The sequence below is a fragment of the Oncorhynchus kisutch genome, linkage group LG25 (assembly GCF_002021735.2).
Source record: "Oncorhynchus kisutch isolate 150728-3 linkage group LG25, Okis_V2, whole genome shotgun sequence".
Lineage (NCBI taxonomy): Eukaryota > Metazoa > Chordata > Actinopteri > Salmoniformes > Salmonidae > Oncorhynchus > Oncorhynchus kisutch.
This window is the reverse complement of record NC_034198.2, coordinates 4905708-4926212: the sequence shown is the minus strand read 5'-3', so window position 1 is coordinate 4926212 and position 20505 is coordinate 4905708. Positions and strand designations below refer to the sequence as shown.

At 41.3% G+C, this 20505-nt stretch overlaps 2 protein-coding genes across 3 annotated transcripts in view; both read left to right on the top strand.

Annotated features, from left to right (window-relative positions):
* The first annotated feature begins 1585 nt into the window (after positions 1-1585).
* Positions 1586-16622, top strand: LOC109875700 (peptide Y-like). Of its 2 annotated transcripts, none has more exons than XM_020468122.2 (4): positions 1586-1692; positions 5680-5867; positions 15181-15261; positions 16367-16622. In XM_020468122.2, the coding sequence occupies exons 2-4, from the start codon at positions 5680-5682 to the stop codon at positions 16389-16391; spliced, it is 294 nt and encodes a 97-aa protein (XP_020323711.1). In that variant the 5' UTR covers positions 1586-1692; the 3' UTR covers positions 16392-16622. The 2 variants fall into 2 exon arrangements, with proteins under 2 accessions (XP_020323711.1, XP_020323712.1); XM_020468123.2 differs by having other exon boundaries at positions 1587-1682.
* A 228-nt stretch (positions 16623-16850) lies between these two features.
* The window catches only part of LOC109875699 (MAGUK p55 subfamily member 2-like), a 95318-nt gene continuing 91663 nt past the window's right edge, over positions 16851-20505 (top strand). Inside the window, exon 1 of the mRNA XM_020468120.2 lies at positions 16851-17260. The gene's annotated coding sequence lies outside the window, so the exon portion shown is untranslated. The remainder of the gene's footprint in view (positions 17261-20505) is intronic.

The window sequence follows — 20505 nt, the reverse complement described above, 5'->3', positions numbered from 1 at the left end:
CCGTGGTATATTGGCTATATACCACACCTCCTCGGGCCTTATTGCTTAATTAGAACCCAGATCAAGAAGCCTTCTGAGCGTTGATCATTGCTTGGAAAGCAAAAAAAAGTGCGTAAACGATCATTAACTAAATAAAAACGAGTAAACGCTATTTCACAAATAAAAAGGTGCGTACATGCGTTTACCCTCCACTACATCCCTGTTTGGGTATGGCAAAACCCATTCATAAACATCAACATCCTGCCAGGCAGGTTGGAATCTACATTTGCTTGGCATTTCAGCTGTCGATGTGACGTTTGTCAGTCAGTTCTGTACCTGCCTGACTGAGTGACAGTGTGTGTGGAATGAGCGAGCTCGCATGGCAACCAGAACGCGAAACACGAGGAAATTAAACTCGGTAGTCTGCATGGAAATTAGTTCGCAAGACTAGTACATTTTTATAATATTTTTCATATTAACATTTTTGAGCATTTTCTGTTGTCCTATGATTTTAATTCAAGTTATTTTCAAGTAGAAACTTGAGAAAATGTATGATTTTCAAGGTATACTAATAGCCGAATTCAAGTACTTTAAGCAACTCAAGCACCTTGTGCGAACCCTGCACAATTTCAGCACCGTGGACAGCGATCGGTAGTCTGTACTTTCTTTCAGTTTAATTTTGTTGTTGTTGACTGTTCTATGAGTGGCTGTCTGGCGGACAGATTAGATGTTTATTTTAGGGAGGGGTGTGAACGACCTTGGGGGGTCCAGAGAAACTGCTTTAAACCAGTGGTTCTAAACTTCTCAAACCAGAGGGCATGACTCACGACTCCCCCCGAGTTATAGGCCTATAATAATAGTTGCCTATAAGAAAAAAGGCCAGCAGCATAGAATTACAAAATGTGGCTTAATAACTGCTGTCAGACATATAGGCCTAATTTATATTGGTGTGTTACTCTTAGAGCTTTATAGCTACTTTGCAATTGGGGAATGACGTCTTTTTATTTTCGTGCAGTTTTTAGTAAAGGAATAAAGTGTGTTGCATTACAGGAGTTGTGTGCAGAAGTGGAAAATGAATCTACATATTTTGTGAAAGATTAAATATTATCTCACAAACGCAATGATTCACAAATGTATGGAAAACACACTAGTATTCAGTACACAATGAGAATGAATGCGATGTGTGTGCTCCTATCAGGAGACCTTGACCTTAAATGGGTAGCACGAGTAGTGGTGACCCAATACTGTTATAATAAAGGGTCGAAATATATGGTGAAATCATCTTTGAGAACTGGCAGTTTGTCCCACATTTGCAGTTGTGGTCCAAGCAGGACTGGCTACTTTTCCAACTGTCCTCTAAGTGATGAAACCCAGCACACACGATGTGTCATGCACGAAGTAGGCCTTTATGTACGAATGCATTTCTTCTTAATTGGTTATTATATGCATGTATTTACCCTTATTGCGCGTTATTGATACAGTCAATTTGTCATAAACATTTGTTACACAACACTATGATCACCAGCTGGCCAATGACTATTGTTAAAAAGAATAGGGGTGTGGTTTTCATTGGATGCTCCTACTTGTATCTCATGGCGCGCGTATCACATAGCCTTGCCTATATAAACCTTCGGGATTTGGGAATAAAAACAAGACGCACAACAAGAACCAAGTGAAAACCTGGGAAGCAAGCCTGCCGCGAAGTGAGTAAAAGTGAGTTTTTGCTTTCTGAGACTATCAATGTAAGGCTGAGTTTGGGAGGTTTTGACTGTTGGGGTAGTTTTAGCAATTGGGTCGTTCTTGAATTGCGGTAGCATTTTGGGCAATGCATTTTAGAAGAGAAAAAATCTTAGCCTACATTTGAATAAATAAAATAATATATTTCCATTGTAAATCAATTACTATGGCAGCTTGATGATATTTTACCATTATGATAACATTGTGCCACCAGTAAAGTGAAGTCAGAATAAGTGAGACATCAGAGTGATATACTACAAAACAGTATCAATGAATTTGCCAGCTAATTTTGAAAAACAACCAGAAATAACTTGATTTCCAGGTTCATTAAGAAAGCTAAACTTAGAGTTTTGGGTTTTTTGAGCCAGTTAGACCATGCCCATTTCAAGCTTATCTTTCAACATTTTTGAAAGTTATTTCAGAACAATTAGACAAGTTATCTGACTAACTCTTTGGTCCTGCTTTGTAATATATCTCACAGGTGTAGTGGGGCATTCTGTTTGAATGTCCTGCACTGTGGTCATTTTGCAACCCAATCACAACACATGCTATTGGTTTTCTGCTAAATGTGTACTGTGCACAAAACATCTGTTAATCAATATAAATGCAATTTTCTTTAGATATTCAAAAATACATTAAATCTCCAATGCAGCCGTTTTTGTCTCAATATCGTATGATTTCTAACAATGAAGTACCTTACTGTGATCGTTTTCAATTTCTCAAGCAAGACTATTGCTAAGACTGTGTGGGAGTGGTCTAAGTGGGGAGGGGAAAAGTGAAAATGAGCTGTAATTTGCAGAAAACATCACAATAGCGTTTGATTCGGCTGCTGTGGGGCAAGGAGACCCCAGCTCCGCTAAAACTATTGACAAATCCATGCCGTTTTCAAGGGATTTCTAAATAAACATTATAACTACCTGGTTTTAATATCATCACCTTTTGAAGAGCATAGTCAGAACTAGCATTTCCGATTATTACACATTTAGCTCTATCATCAGAGTTTTACAGCAATTAGCAAACATAATTTGATAATGTATTTTCAATTAAGTCAGGCTAGCCAGATCCATTTGGCTTGTAGCTAGATAGCTAAAGCAAACAATGTGTCTCTTAGCTTGCTTCATCAGAGATTAGGCTTTTGGAAAGTGCTTGACATCGTCGTGGTAAAGGTGTCAGTCTGACTACTGTCATCACCACTATAGGTAATTAAACAAATAACATTTGGAGTAAGTTAAGGGGTATGAATACTTTCTGAAGGCATTGTAACAGTACCGTTACATTGGCGAATGCACCTACTGCTGCTTGACAGGCAGACCCCACAAAGGATGGGAAATGAACCTTAAACCACTCATACTGGTCAGGTATAGTTCACTTTTATATCACTCAAATATGCAATTAATAGTGGCCAATATTGACAGAAATTACATTATCATGATCATGATTACATGATGTTTACTGATCATGAAAGGCAAGCAGTTACTGGCTGTAGGCCTATAACTCTGAGGATAGAGCTCAATGTGTGCAATTGTTTTGCATGGAATAATCTACACATTTTAGTTTTGACAATGCTCTTCAAGAGGGGATGATATTACAACCAAATAGTTAACACTTATTTAAAAATCCCTTGATAACGGCACGCAGTTGTCAATGGTTTTACCCGAGCTGCAAGTCTCCTTTGCCCCCCTGCAGGCAAATCGAACGCTCTGCACCCTATTGTGACTTTTTATTGTTAACGACCTATTGGTCTATTAACTCATGTATTGCATGGTGATGTCACCACGGAAGTCTAAAACTCCATCCCACTAAAACAGGCAGAAATTTCAGGCGGCCTTTTCATACAGCTTTTACACTAAAAGGGCATCGTCTTAGTTTTCACAACATTATTCCAACCTCATAGCGTGGAGATATACAGTGAGTATACCAAACATTAGGAACATCTTCCTAATATAGAGTTGCTCCTCCCCCTTTTGCTCTCAGAACAGCCTCAAATCATCGGCATGGACTCTACAAGGCGTCGAAAGCGTTCCACAGGGATGCTGGCCCACGATGACTCCAATGCTTCCCACAGTTGTGTCAAGTTGTCTGGATGTCCATTGGGTGGTGGACCATTCTTGATACACACGGGAAACAGTTGCGCGTGAAAAACCCAGCAGCCCGGTGCGCCTGGCACCTACTATCATACCCGTTCAAAGGCACTTACATCTTGTGTCTTGTCCATCTTGCCCGAATAGCACACATACACAATCTCAATTGTCTCAAGACTTAAAAATATACTTTTTAACCTGTCTCCAACCCTTTATTTAGACTGATTCAAGTGGATTTAACAAGTGACATCAATAAGTCATCATAGCTTTCAGCTGGATTCACCTGGTCAGTATGTACACTCACTGTACATAAAACACAGAAAAATCAGTTATTTGTCTGCACTAGGCCTTTAACATATGTTGTTTTGGTAGTTTATAACATCTCAAAATGTATTCTAGACACTATATAGCACATACACAGCATAATATAACAATAATATAACATTGGAAGGAATGTGAGAACAATAACAAGGGTAGGGAAGAAAGGAAACAACGGACAATGGCATGTAAGAAAGTAAGGATAGAAAAGAGGTTACGTTTATGAAAGTGGACAACATTTGGGGAATAATAGAGTTGCTTCAGGATCAAGTCAAAGCTGTGCGGACTCCAGAGTGCTTTAGTTCGAGTTTCATGGAGAGCTTGGAATGTCCCAACATCACTTTTGCAAGGGCATGGAGAGTGTGTTATCTATAAGTCCCTGCAAAGTGTTCTCTACTTCATCTACTGAAGGGGGGCCGTGGGACCGCAGGTCGCCTAGTGGTGACAGCATTGGGCCACTAACCTGAAAGGTTGCCGGATTGAATCCCCGAGATGACAAGGTAAAAATCTGTCATTATGCCCCTGAACAAGGCAGTTAACCCACTGTTCCTAGGCTGTTATTGTAAATAAGAATTTGTTCTTAACTGACTTGCCTCGTTAAATAAAAATCTACTAAAGTGTCCCACTACAACTGAAAGACACACTTTAGCAAAGGTATGGGTCTGATGTTGTTTTAGAGATTGTAGCATCCACCAAATAATAAACTATCAACTTGTTTCATCATAAACATGTAGATACAACCTTCATTAATTGAAATAAACATTAGTTGAGTAGGGTAGGCTGATTTCGATTTTATACATAGTGATTCACCAAAAAGTGTCCCACTAATGCTGACTTCACCCTAGGAGTAGTAACATCAATGATGATAACACCTATGACACATTTTTGATAATTGAGGATTTTCTTAAATGGAGGCAACAAATGCCCAAATATAAGGTAATGAATTAACCCTTAGTAACATTTAGACACATCACATAATCAATGGAATCCTACAATTTAGGACATACTAAAAGGGTGTGATTAGTTGATAATTTTTATTAATAAAGATCACTCCCCAAAAACAGTTTGCCACTGGGGGGAATGCTCAAGGTCCTTGTATATCCTTTGTAATGAGTAATTTTCAAAGTGTTAACACCAATTACATAACACTTAGGGACACATCATGAACATATAAACAAAAACATGCATGTGTAACTGTTTGTCATTTGAAAGTGTTTTTCATGGTTGCAAAGGCAAGGGACGCAACTGCCACCGCAATTCAAGAACGACCAATTGCAGTAGCAAGTCCGAATGTTAGAGTACAAAAGCGATTCTTCATTATCATTACTTAACATTTCCAGACTGTTACCTAGCACTGTAAAATCAATAGGTTGAAGACCAATTTATTTATTTCGTAAACAACTTTGGCACACATTTCGGCACCATAGACCGAGCACCTACTAACGCGTCTCTAATGAATCCTCCATTCAAAAATACAAAATCTTACTCATCAAAAGCTTTACCTTAACTGCTGGACATAGTTTTGTTTTTCAGGGAAATGTTTGACTACATTCTTTATTTACAGATGGCCAACATACTGAGACCCTGGTTGATCCTCGTAGCCCTCCTCGTGTGCGTGCTGGTTAGTCTGGGCACCTTCGCAGATGCCTACCCGCCCAAGCCTGTGAGCCCCGACAACAACGCGCCTCCGGAGGAATGGGCCAGATACAACACGGCGCTGCGACACTACATAAACCTCATTACTAGACAGAGGTGAGTGAGTCAGCACTCTAACAAAGCAAACATTTCAGCCTATTGGGTTTTCAGGAAGCGTAAAGCTCCTACTAACAACCAATAGATTGATTACATGTTCCTTCATTCAATTTGAATACAAAAAAAATCACAAAAAAATGCCCCCCATAAATTCCAATCAAATTTTGCTGATAATCTTAAGAGGTCAAATGACCACTATAGGCAAGGACACAGGAGAAGTTGTGGGGGGGTATGTTAACTAATAATGAACAGGAAGGCCCACACACTGTTTATGCTCCAAATTCGCAACTTTATTGACAACGTTTAGATTGAAACGGATCTTCCTCAGGTCAAACAGGCTGAGTGCTCACATCCCAAAATATATAATTCACTTTTGTGCATAGTCAATCATGGTCAAAGAATTATATACAAATTGGTCCAAATTAAAACCTAGGCAACAGTAAAAAAAGATGACATTGGAAACTGCTGGAATACATGCCCATATGATCATTCGTAGAGCACCGAGACATGATTGTGTCGAGGCACAGATCTAGGGAGAGGTACCAAAACAATTATGCAGTATTGAAGGTCCCTAAGAACACATCATTCTTAAATGGAAGAAATTTGGAACCACCAAGACTCTTCCTAGAGCTGGCCGCCCGGCCAAACTGAGCAATAAGGGGAGAAGGGCCTTGGTCAGGGCAGTGACCAAGGACCTGATGGTCACTCTGACAGAGCTCCAGAGTTCCTCTGTGGAGATGGGAGAATCTTCCAGAAGGGCAACCATCTCTGCAGCACTCCACTAATCAGGCCTTTATGGTAGAGTGGCCAGACGGAAGCCCCTCCTCAGTAAAAGGCACATGACAGCCCGCTTGGAGTTTGCCAAAAGTCACCTAAAGATTCTCAGACCATGAGAAACAAGATTTTGTGGTCTGATGAAACCAAGATTGAACTCTTTTGCCTGAATGCCAGGTCACTTCTGGAGGAAACCTGGCACCATCCCTATGGTGAAGCGTGGTGGTAGCAGCATCATGCTGTGGGGATGTTTTTCAGCAGCAGGGACTGGGAGACTAGTCAGGATCGAGAGAAAGATGAACAAAGCGAAGTACAGAGAGATCCTTGACGAAAACCTGCTCCAAAGTAATCAAATCAAATCTAATTGTATTTGTCACATACACGTGTTTAGCAGATGTTATTGCGGGTGTAGCAAAATGCTTGTGTTTCTAGCTCTAACAGTGCAGTAATATCTAACAACTAATATCTAACAACAAAACACACAAATCTAAAGTAAAGGAATTGATTTAAGAATATATCAATATTTGGGAGAGCAATGTCAGAGTGGCATATACTAAGATACAGAATAATAGGATAGAATACAATACATACATATGAGAAGCAAAATATATAAACATTATTAAAGTGGCCAATGATTTCAAGTCTCTAATGTGCTAGTGATGGCGATTTAACAGTCAGATGGCTTTTAGATAGAAGCTGTGCCTGGATGGTAATGGGGTGAACAGGCAGTGGCTCGGGTGGTTGTTGGTCTTGATGATATTTTTGGCCTTCCTGTGACATCGTTTGCTGTAGGTGTCCTGGAGGACAGGTAGTTTGCACCCGGTGATGCTTGGGGCTCTGGAGAGACCTGCAGTTGCGGGTGGTGCAGTTGCTGTACCAGGCGGTGGTACAGCCCGACAGGATGCTCTCAATCTGGCATCTGTAAAAGTTTGTGAGGGTTTTAGGTGCCAAGCCAAATGTCTTCAGCCGCCTGAGGTTGAAGAGGCACTGTTGCTTCTTCTTTACCACACTCTCTCTGTGGGTGGCCCATTTCAGTTTGTCAGTGATGTGTACGCCGAAGAACTTGAAGCTTTCCACATTCTCCACTGTAGTCCCATCTATGTGGATAGGGGAGTGCTCCCTCTGCTGTTTCCTGAAGTCCACGATCAGCTCCTTTGTTTTGTTTACTCTGGGTGAGAGGTTATTTTCCTGGCACCACACTCCCAGGGCCCTCACCTCCTCCCTGTATGCTGTCTCGTCGGTAATCAGGCCTACTACTGTTGTGTCGTCTGCAAACTTGATGATTGAGTTGGAGGCGTGCATGGACACTCAGTCATGGGTGAACAGTGAGTAGAGGAGGGGGCTGAGCACTCATTCTTGTGGGATCCCAGTGTTGAGGATCAACGAAGTGGAGGTGTTTTTTCCTGCCTTCACCACCAGGGATGCTGCCCGTCAGGAAGTTCAGGACCCAGTTGCACAGGGCGGGGTTCAGACCCGGGGCCTCAAGCTTAATGATGCGCTTGGAGGGTACTATGTGTTAAATGCTGAGCTATAGTCAGTTAACCTCTCTGGGATATGTCCCACCTGGCCAAAAGCCAGAGAAAATGCAGAGCGCCAAATTCAAATAAATTACTATAAAAATCAAACTTCCATTAAATCACACATATAAGATAGCAAATTAAAGCTACACTTGTTGTGAATCCAGCCAACATGTCAGATTTCAAAAAGGCTTTTAGGCAAAAGCAAACGATGCTATTATCTGAGGATAGCACCATAGTAAACAAAGAGAGAAAAGCATATTTCAACCCTGCAGGCGTGACACAAAACGCAGAAATAAAAATATAATTCATGCCTTACCTTTGAGGAGCTTCTTTTGTTGGTACTCCAATATGTCCCATAAACGTCACAAATGGTCCTTTTGTTCGATAGAATTTGTCAATATATATCCAAAATGTCAATATATTTGGAGCGTTTGATCCAGAAAAACACCGGTTCCAACTTGCGCAACGTGACTACAAAATATCTCAAAAGTTTACCTGTAAACTTTGCCTAAACATTTCAAACTACTTTTGTAATACTACTTTAGGTATTTTTTAACGTAAATAATCGATCAAATTGAAGACGGGATGATCTGTGTTCAATACAGGACAAAAACAAACTGTAGCTAGCTTTCTGGTCACGTGCCTCTATCTAACAGTACACTACAAGTGACCCTCGTTCTGAACAGTGCTACATCTTCATTACACAAAGGAATAACCTCAACCAATTTCTAAAGACTGGTGACATCCAGTGGAAGCGGTAGGAACTACAAGAAGGTCCCTTAGAAATCTGGATTCCCAATGAAAATCCATTGAAAAGAGAGTGACACCCCCAAAAAAAGTGAATGGTTTGTCCTCGGGGTTTCGCCTGCTAAATAAGTTCTGTTATACTCACAGACATGATTCAAACAGTCAGAGTGTTTTACTAAAAATAATTTTTCTACTAATAATATGCATATCCTATCTTCTGGGGATGAGTAGCAGGCAGTTGAATTTGGGCATGCATTTCATCCGGACGTGAAAATACTGCCCCCTGTCACCAAGAAGTTAACAGCATTCTTACATAGGTATTCCTCTTGTCCAGATGGGATAGGGCAGTGTGCAGTACGATGGTGATTGCATCGTCTGTGGATCTATTGGTGCAGTAAGCAAATTGAAGTGGGTCTAGGGTGTCCGGTAAGGTAGAGGTGAAATGATCCTTAACTAGTCCCTCAAAGCACTTCATGATGACAGAAGTGAGTGCTACGGGGCGATAGTCATTTTGTTCAGTCCCCTTTGATTTTTTGGGTACAGGAACAATGGTGGACATCTTGAAGCATGGGGACAGCAGACTGGGATATGGAGAGATTGAATATGTCCATAAACACTACAGCCAGCTCAGACTGGGGCGAAGGTTCACCTTCCAACAGGACAACGACCCTAAGCACACAGCGAAGACAACACAGGAGTTGTCTTGAAAGTCTCTGAAGTCTCTGAATGTCCTTGAGTGGCCCAGCCAGAGCCCAGCGTTAAACCTGATCGAACATCTCTGGAGAGTCCTGAAAATAGCTGTGCAGCAACACTCCCTGTCCAACCTGACAGAGCTTGAGAGGATCTGCAGAGAAGAATGGGAGAAATTCCCCAGATACAGGTGTGCCAAGCATGTAGCGTCATACCCAAGAAGACTCAAGGCTGTAATTGCAGCCAAAGGTGCTTCAACAAAGTAGTGTAATATGTAAATATCATATTTATCTAACCAAATGTGGAAAAAGTTAATGGGGTCTGAATACTTTCCGAAGGCACTTTATAATCCTTTATGAACAGAAAGGTGTAATGGGTTCACACTCAAAAAGATGTTGCCTAAAGCGTACTTAAATTATTTTAATTGCATCAGGGATGGTTTGCACAGAGGTTTCAGCCTTCTTCAGTGTGTAGGTACAATTTTATTTGAATTCAAAACAGCATTTGTAGAGAACAACCGATGAGCAGTAGGTGCTTCTAATCAGGGTTGCCAGTCATCTGCCAATCAGGCATGTGGCTTGTCTGCTCTACCTATATACAAACGAGTCACAAAGAAATACAAAATTATAGGGTATGGGAGTGGGCACGAAGGGCAAGTCACAAATCAACTGCCCCAGGTGTCCTCTCACCTGAATACATCATATCAGTTCATGAGAGAGCACACCACAAAGGACACCAGGCACAGCTGTTCATAAATATGTGGCGCCAACTCATAAACAATATGCATAATCTGATATGGAACTTTTTGTATATCTGAATTTGTGGGTTTTACTCTTTTGATTATAATCGTTTATGACCATATGTACCTCTGTGATTCATTATGATTCTTTACAAATGTTATTTATTAGCCCAGCACCTAAGTTTTTAAAGATGTGCGTATGACAACAACATTTTCTATAGAGGATATTTGAACTAAGCCTGAGGATAATGATGTCTTGGCTCTCCGACCAGCCTGTTGTTCTGAACACTGTGATAACATAACTTAATTCCAGTTTTGGAAAGCCACATATGCAGCAGAGAGATTAGTATTTGGAGATCGCAGAGTGTAGTTATTAAAAATAATGATGGTATGGAAAGGAAAGGAGTCTGGTTTTGCTCCATCACTGACCTACCTTGCGTTCAGCGATAGAGACCTATAATGGCTCCACTGAGACCTTGGTCTGTGTAATGGAGATGTGCTATTACCGGCAAATATACCTGATCTGTCTGGTCTGGTCTGGCTTCATTATACTGATCTATAATGAGTTGCTATCATTATTCCCTCAACCTGGGTTGTAAGGGCAAGACTGCTGTAGGCAATGATGCGCTGCTGTACAGTGCATGTGTGATCTCCAATGACTGGTGTGTTGGATAGAAAAAAAGTAGGCATTAACTAAAGTGCATGTCCTGTCTCTGTGTCTTGGGGCAAGAGGAAAGCTCAACAGGAATTGCCCCTGTCTCTCAGTACAGCTGTGAAAACTATTGGTCACTAAATCCGGAAAAATTACGGACCATGTAAAAACTGTTAGTCAGTAAATTCATCTAGAAGTACCACGTAAAAACGATTGGCTGGTATGCCCTCACCCGTCTGAGTGGTCAATGTGAATGCCCTCACCCGCTATATACTTATAGCTGATTGGTTTGGTTCTGCCCAGCACAGCGCTGTACTCTTAATAGTCACCGCCACACACACACAAACAGCTGGATATTTCTATGATTTTAGTAATCCGAATGACTTGGAATCTTATTGTTGTGGTTCTAATAGACAAAGATATAACACATACTAACCAGTATTAAGAATTAAGAGTTATATAACTATCAGCATCAATATAAACAGAAACATTCACCTCTTGTAGAGAGAGAGAAACCAAGTACTTGGTTTGACAAAGTGTCAAGATTTATGGCACCCTCTCTCCAGAATCTGCCAGACTGAGGCCTCATCAGAGCTGCCCTGTTACCATAGGGTCGTAATTTACTCTGCGCATGAGCAAGCTCCAAGAGCTGTCTGGGATGTCTCTAGAAGCTCGCCAATGGCAGAAAAAAACACCTTAATAAAGGGCACTATGGAAAACGTTGTGGTAGCGTGTGCATGCAAAAGACGATGTTTAACAATACAACAAATAAACCACTTCTGCAGAAGTACTTTTGCAACCAATGCAATAACACTTATGGCAGTACGGAATAATGCTGCATACTATCAGTGGAGATTTTAGCATGTAAATCTTGGTGGGGCAAATCCACATTTTTTTGTGGGGAGGATGCATGCCAGTAAAGCTACTACACAACACAACACACAACACAACACAACACAACACAACACAACACAACACTAAACAATACATTAATTGCACAATAATGGTGACAAACTGTGCCCACAAACTGTTAGGGCCTACATAAAGCTGTACCAACAGCAGTCCCAACACCTTACCACTGCTAAAGCTGGCTATCAGCAGAGCCTAGTCTGGCAGCGAAACAGTTCATTCAGCCTCATTTACTGCCTTTAAAAAAACAGAGCTGATATGGCTGACTTGCTTAAACAAATATGCTTTCTACTGACAATTGAGATGTAGGAACTGTAGCATAAGGGGACGACAAGCTGATAAGAGGCAACCCGTAATTTCAATTAAGACATTAATGAGTGAGCTAGGATGGACATAGTCAATGTAACTATTTGTTCAGCACTTTTGAAATGTACAGTGACAGAATTCAGAACATGGGCCGTTCTTACAGTGTTCTCTCTGTACACCAAGTCAGAACTGTTGGATAAATAAAGGGGGCATATAAGCAGACAATGAAAGCTCTTACAATATTAAATGATTACATTTCTCTAAAACAGACTATTTGCTACGTGTACACCACCAAGTCAGAACAGTAGGCAAAATTAAGAGGGGAAAATAGACCAACTTATTAGGGCGAGGCACATTAGCTACTAACAGCTTACTACACAACATACACTTTGTATTTTTTTCTTAGCTACAGTATACATATCTTCCTTGCATATTACGTCATTTATGCAGCAGCATACATGACATTTTTCGACTCATCTTCTTGTTCTGTGCTCACTTGAACAGGAAGGTGGTGCAGCGGTCCTTCTTGTGGGCAAATTTTGTCATCAAAGTCTGGCATTCTCTGGATTTATGGTGCTTTCAAGACAACTGGGAATTCTGAAGAAAAAAAACAAGATCGAATCATGATGATTTCAGTGATCTTCAGGTTGTAGCTCTAGAAACAGGCCTAAGTTCCATACGTACAATTCCGAGTTGGATGACCATTCAAAACTTATTTTCACAGTCGGTGCTCGTTTTTACCTGAGTTCCCATTTATCCTGAAATCACTGAAGTCAAATTTCCCAGTTCTGAGTTAACAGTTGTTTTGAGCGTGGCAGAAATCATGCTGGAGTGACAGCATGGCCAGTGTTGAATGTTTATCATTTTAAGCTTGGGAAAGAGAACCTTAAATGAGAATTGGGACCACACACCCACTCCACTGAATAGCAGGCTAGTGATGGCTTTGCAATGCTTGCATTAAGCCACTGATTCCTTCCAAACCAGTCATTGTTGAATTTGAGATTTCCAACCTGTTGTGTAATGTTTATGTACAATGGCCAATGAGCACCAATACGTTTTATCTATAATTTCTTATCATTATTTCTCTTCATATGACAAGGATTAAAAAGGATTTGCCAGTATATTGTTGACTTGATTAATGTAGATGACTGCTGGCTAAGATTTAGAAATTATAAGGTTGACATGATTAGTCCAATCAAAGTTACTGTAGATACAACGTGATTTGACGTAATTTTATCTGTGGCCAATGACCTTGAGCCGTCTTGGATGGGCACTTCTAATGTAACTCTATGGCATCACCCAAGGGGCTTGAATTTTCCAGCTCTACCGTTAGATTTGGCAGTGATGTAGTGTCCCCACGAGTGAAAAAACACTGAGCCAATCACGGCGCAACTAGAGAACCCTTACGCTCTGTATTTTCCGCTGGCTGCCCCTCCACCACAGAAAGCACTGAGCTAGACTGAAACACCTGCATTTTGCACCTGCCTTACTCAACAAAACAAAAAAGAGACCATGTTTGTATGGAGGCTTTATTAACTCAACCATTTTTATTTTTTTATTTACATTGCAAACTGATATGTGACACGTATTAATGCCAAAATAACATGCAAAACAGGTCACCACTGCATATGATAAACAACACACAAAGCAGCATTGGCAACTGTAACTTTAAAGAATACTAATAACATTAACAAAATACTAACAGTGGAACATTTGGCTGAATCTCATCAAAACCCCCAGTAAAACCCCCAGTAAAACCCCCAGTAAAACCCCCAGTAAAACCCCCAGTAAAACCCCCAGTAAAACCCCCAGTAAAACCCCCAGTAAAACACCCAGTAAAACCCCCTGTAAAACCCCCTGTAAAACCCCCAGTAAAACCCCCAGTAAAACCCCCAGTAAAACCCCCAGTAAAACCCCCAGTAAAACACCCAGTAAAACCCCCAGTAAAACCCCCAGTAAAACCCCCAGTAAAACCCCCAGTAAAACCCCCTGCAACTTACATTTCTATGCACACACAACTGACATTTTTGTCACTCAAAGTCCTCAGAAACATGCGTCAACAGTATATATCAACAGTGGTATATATATATATATATATATGTGCGTGTGTGTGTGTGTGTGTGTGTGTGTGTGTATATGTGTGTGTCCATGCATGCATGTGGAGTCTCCATCTGTGTGTGCATATGAGTGACTGCTTGTGCATCTATGCGTATGTATCTGTGCAGGTACGTCTGTTGCTCAGAGAGAGATTTCATGTAGGCATGTAGAGTTTGAGGGAACATGAACCAGTCTCCTATTAAACGTCTAAAAACTGCAGGGTCTATCATTAAAAGGGCTGGAGCTGTCAATGCACTGCAAGGGCTGTGTGCCATGCAGTTCAGCCCCTCTGTTCTCACACAAAGGGAGAACCACTCCACAATGGCCAGGCATTGATTTCAGTAAAGATATTTTAAAAGACTTGGCGCTGCCTGTGGAGCTGAGGATTGCTAGCCTTACTGAGCATTGGACATTGGAAATCTCTCCTCGTTTGGAGCTATGATAAATATGTGATCTTGCCTCTGGAAATTAAAAGGGCATTGGTGATTAGTGAAGTAGGGTATAAGCACTTAGAATGTTTAATTTCTTGACACTTTTACTCTTTCTCAATTAATCTTTCCTCGATTCCTAGCATCCTCTCTCCTCGCCTTCTTCACAAAACGTATGTGAGAGGGAGGTCCGAAGGGAAGGATGTTGGATCTTCTCCTCCGATACGGTTGAGAAGAAGGTGAGGAGATAGGACACAAGGGATCTCGGAAAGATGAATTGAGGTACTAGTGTCTTGGAATTCGTGGTGATGTAAATTATGAGATGGGCAGGCTACTCATGGACACAAGGGGACTTGCTATGATCATAGGACCCCTGTCAGCACACTCCAGCAAGCAATGTATATCTCTTGGTGACATACAGCAACAGTGATGGCCTCTCTGTGTACACTAGGTATGGGAAGAGGTCTTCCCCTGAGTCAGCTATGGCGTGGTTGCTGTTTGGAGACGAGTCAGAAGGCGACTTAACAACACGGTGAGAGGAGGAAGAGATTGGGGGACATGGTTATTCAAAATAACTGCGTCTCCGAGGTGTTCCAATATAATCATACATTGAATATATCAACATGACCCACAGGGTTGGGGTCAATTCCACAGGGTTGGGGTCAATTCCAATATTTCTTGAATTCACTCATGACGTGGAGAATTTACATTGAATTCAATTCGAAATTCAACAATCTTCAAGTTTTGGAATTGTAATCGAAGTGGAATTAGACTGTTTGGACTGTTTGAATTGGAGTTGAATTGGAATTGGAAAAACATTTAATGTTTGGAATTTAATTGGAAATCAGCATTTGTGCATTTCCCTGGCAGTGAAATTAATGCACTTAGCATGAAACATTGACAGCAGGATTTGTTTTAAATCAGGGATCGGCAACTTTGATTGGGGTGGGAGCCACAAAAAATCTGAACTCATAAGGAGACGCAGTGGTTCATGGGTCTGTCACGCCTGCTCCCACTCTTCCCCCCTGGCGCTCCTGGGTGACAGGCTCCCCATCATTACGCACACCTGCCTTCCCTCATCACGCGCATCAGCGATTATTGGACTCACCTGGACTCAATCACCTCTGTCATTATCTCCCCTATATATGTCTGTTCCCCTGCTCTGTTCCCCGCTTCAGCATTGATTGTCAATCGTCCTTGTTTTGCTAACGCTGTTCCTGTCTTGTTTCATGTCTGTTCCTAATTAAATGTTGACTCCCCGTACCTGCTTCTTATCTCCGGCATCGGTCCTTACAGGGTCTGCATAACCACAACTTTACCCACACATGCAGTCAAAGCCCCAGGCCTAGCCTTTTAGGGCCCCTAAACTACATTTAGTTGGAATTGACTTATTGGAATCTACCTAACATTGGAATTGAGAGGAATTGAATTATCTCTGAATTCAATGACTGATCTGGAATTTGAATTAAATTGAATTTACGGGGAGAGGTAATTGAATTAGAATTTAATTTGTGGAATTAACCCAATCCATTCTGAAATTCCAAAAAGTAGTGCCAACAATGAATAGCAATATCTAAGTTTGATCACTGTAGTTTAGTGCGTTTGACGTACTGACTTTTTGTGTCTTTTTCTTTCAGTTCAGATGGCAGTGATCTATGGTAAATATCGTACCTCTGGTCTGCTGCTCTGCTGTTCCACTTAAATGGTGGGCCTGACAACAACTCAAACAGGCTGCTCAACTGGAAGCCTTCACTGGACTGTACGGCCCACTACTTCTGTCCGACACGCATGCCTCCCTCTCTCTATCTCTCTCTCTCTCTCATCCTGTAAATAATGTGTTATTAAATTAAATAATGAATAATAAAGAAATGAATGTGTAATAATACATCTGGTTTCAGTTAGTTTTAGTTGACCTTTCGGTTCACAAGCCATGATTGGAAATAAATGATCCTAGACCACAAGCACTTCAGGCCTGTTGTTATAAGAGTACCATCTTCTAACAGTATATGTTACATATTCATACCAATAGGTGACAGTATATTACAAGAGAATTCAGTTACTCTAACAATTTTCTATCTCTGCCTTATTTGCCATTTGAGTTATGTGACAATTTAGGCATTAGACAACAGTCTACTGACCATGCTGCAGGACATGCATAGCCTACGTTGACCATAATTCCTCGCAATATTATAAAAAATTGTCGGGATTTATTGAAGTATAAGTATTTTAATACCGTTTCCTGGGGTGAAGATGAAACTCATAATTCTGAAACTTTTGGACACAGTATTAGTTTACTCTTTCATTTTTTATGGTAGGCTATACTGTCTGATCATTTGTGAAATTCCCATCGCGAGCAACCTACTCGACAATAGGCATTCAAATCGCAGTTCAGTGGGGTCTACACTGTCACACAGCCCATTTCCCCCTTTATCTCCAGCAACCGTGCTCAGGGATTTTACATTTCAGCCGCTCCGTCTAGCTTTCAGCTCGAATTGGACACTGGAACTAACTGAAGCAAGGTAACCTAACAGGTATGAGCTCATAAACTAGTCATTTGTTAAATAGAATGAATGAGGTTGTTGATATAGACTAGAATATTATACATTTTTGTCATCATATGTTCCTCTTCGTAAACCGGCTATTTAAAATCGATTGGGATTCTGCGGTGATGTGCGCCTGGCACCAGGTGGCTTGTTTTATGCTGGAATCCAAATGACAAATGAATTGACTAGACAGTGTGAATTCATGATAGTGGTGGCATCACAATCTCACGAAGGATGACAGTGCAAACCATTAGCCAGCACTTTACCTCTAGATTACGTCCACAATCGATGGCTATGGTTATTACGCAGGAGCCTACATATGTGCGTAGTGCATACAAAGCCCACAGTTCGTGAGGACTGGCCTGAGAGAAAAGCATTTAAGCAAAAACACAAACTATTTCTGATTTTATTTTCTTATCCCACTTACGGGACTCGAGTTGTGTGAGGGGATAGTAAACCGTGTGTAGACTCCCATATTTTGCGCTAGTGAATTATAACATTCCCTGACTTTACAAGTATGAACAATAACCTATGAGTTAATGATGAATGATCAATCATCCAATTTTAAATGTAATTGGGACTGGGAGAAAATGGCTGTTTTACAATAGCAGAATTCCAGACCTTATGTAGCTATAAGGACAGTGGGACATCATATGCATTGTAGCACCTGTAACCTGGCGCATGCCCACGTCGCCACCCAGTTTTATTCGGAATATATTGAGGCGTTTAGGGGTTTCCCGATTTTACAATTTTACTAGCGTCAGATTAAATAACACACTGACAGAGAGGGAAATACGGTTCATGTCAACAGACAATGTCAGACTACATTAGGTACGGGGATATCGCTGCACAAAACAGCAAACCTAGTCTGAACTAGCTAGCAGTACAGCGGGGGTATCACAGATATTTCACGGGATGTATAAATGTGAAGCATCCGGTTGTGCGTTTCCACTCATTACCAAATATGGTGGTGAGAGGAAGCCCAGTGGCCGGCGGTGGGAGAAGATGGAATGAGATGAATTTGGGCCAACATTCTGCTAATTTCAAAAACATTTGATCTCAATACAGGCTGTGGTCTATCTTGGGTTAGTTATAAACATGGTTGGAGGTATCTCCCCAGAGAGAAAATGGGGCTCTCCCCAATAGTTATATCCCCACAAACCTATGTGCAGCCTCCCCTCTTCTATTACCATCACAACCCCATAAACAATGAATGCCAGCCTGGGGTAGGGTATGCCCACCCTAATGCTCCCCCTTCAAGTACTCGTCCCTGAGGATCAATTCTTGGAACTGACCCTGGTCTCCTGGTCTCCTTGAATGCTTTTGAAGAATTGCTTTTGAAGTATTGAAACTCAACAATATGATTTGAATGATAAAAAAAACAAAAAAAACATGAAGGTGAATGTATGAAGCGCTCATCATTTAAAATAGGCTACATGTCGTTTTACCAGTGGCGACCCTGTAAGGACCGACGCTGCAGAAGAGAAGCAGGTACGAGGAGTAGAACATTTAATAGGGAACAGACATCAAACAGGACAGAGACAGCATCAGAACTGGGTATGTAAAGACAAACGAACATTAATCCTGACAGGGAACAGACATCAAACAGGACAGAGACAGCATCAGAACTGGGTATGCAAAGACAAACTAACATTAATCCTGGAGGGAACAGACAGCAAACAGGACAGAGATAGCGTCAGAACCGGGTATGTAAAGACAAACATTAATCCTGACAGGGAACAGGCATAAAACAGGACAGAGACAGCATCAGAACCGGGTATGCAGAGACAAATAAACATGAATCCTGGAGGGAACAGACAGCAAACAGGACAGAGACAGCGTCAGAACCGGGTATGCAGAGACAAACTAACATTAATCCTGGAGGGAACAGAGCTTGGGAACAGACAGATATAGGGGAGGTAATGACACAGAGGATTGAGTCCAGGTGAGTCTAATAATCGCTGATACATGTGACGGGGGAAGACAGGTGTGCGTAATGATGGTGGCAGGAGTGTGTAATGCTGGGGAGCCTGGCACCTTTTGAGCACCAGGGAGGGAGAGCGGGAGCAGGCATGACAGACCTGTCATTCAGGGAGAGCCCCACCTGCTTGAACCCAACCTGTTTTGCATGTTCTTTTGGGGTTAATAAGTGTCATGTATCCGTTTGCAAACAATTAAATAAAACATTTATTGAGTTAATAAAGATGCATACAAACATGGTCTCTTTTTCGCTATCTTGAGTAAGGCAGGTACAAAATGCAAGCGTTTAAGCCTAGCTCAGTGCTTTCTGTAGTGGAGGGGCAGCCAGCGCTAAATACAGAGTGTAAGGGTTGGTAATCTTATCTAGTTGCGCTTTGATTTGCTCAGTGTCCTGTCACTCATGGGGACACTACTTCACCGCAAAATCTACAGGGAGACCTAGAAAGTTCAAGCTCCCTTGGTTGGTGCCATAGATTTACATTAAAAGGGCCCGTCCAAGAAGGCTCAAGGTCATTGGCCACAGATAAAATTATGTCAAATCACGTTATATCTACTGTAGCTTTGATTGGACTAATTATGTCAACATCATACGTTCAAAATGTTAGCTAGCAAGCTAGACAAGCAGTCATTCTCATGAATCACATCGACAATCAACTGGCAAATCTGTTTCAGTCCTTGTCAAATGAAGAGAAATTATAGATAAAACATATCGGTGCTCATCAGCCGTTGGACATAAACATTACATAACAAGTTGGAAATGGCAAATTCAACAATGAGTGGTTTGGAAGGAATCAGTGGCTAACTGTAAGCATTGCAAAGTAATCACTATTTTGCTTGCCCTGCTATTTGGTGGAGAGGGTGTGTGGTCCATGTCTAAGTTTAGGGGTCTCTTTCCAAGCTTAAAAGGATACAAATTCACATGCAACACCATGGGCAAGAGAAGGTTGAATAAATTGGCCCGACTGTCAATGGAAACTCGGAACTGGGAAATCTCAGACTTAAGCGAGTTCAAGACTACTGGGAACTGAACAAAAATGAGCTGTGAAAGCACCATAAATCCAGAGAATGCCAGACTTTGATGACAAAGTTTCATGACAAAATTATCCCACAAGAAGGACCGTTGCGCCACCTTCCTGTTCAAGTGAGCACAGCACAACTGTGAGTCCGAAAATGTATTGTATGCTATTGTAAAAAAAAAGTAATATGCCAGAGAGATATGTATACTGTAGCTAAGAAAGTAATACTAAGTGTAT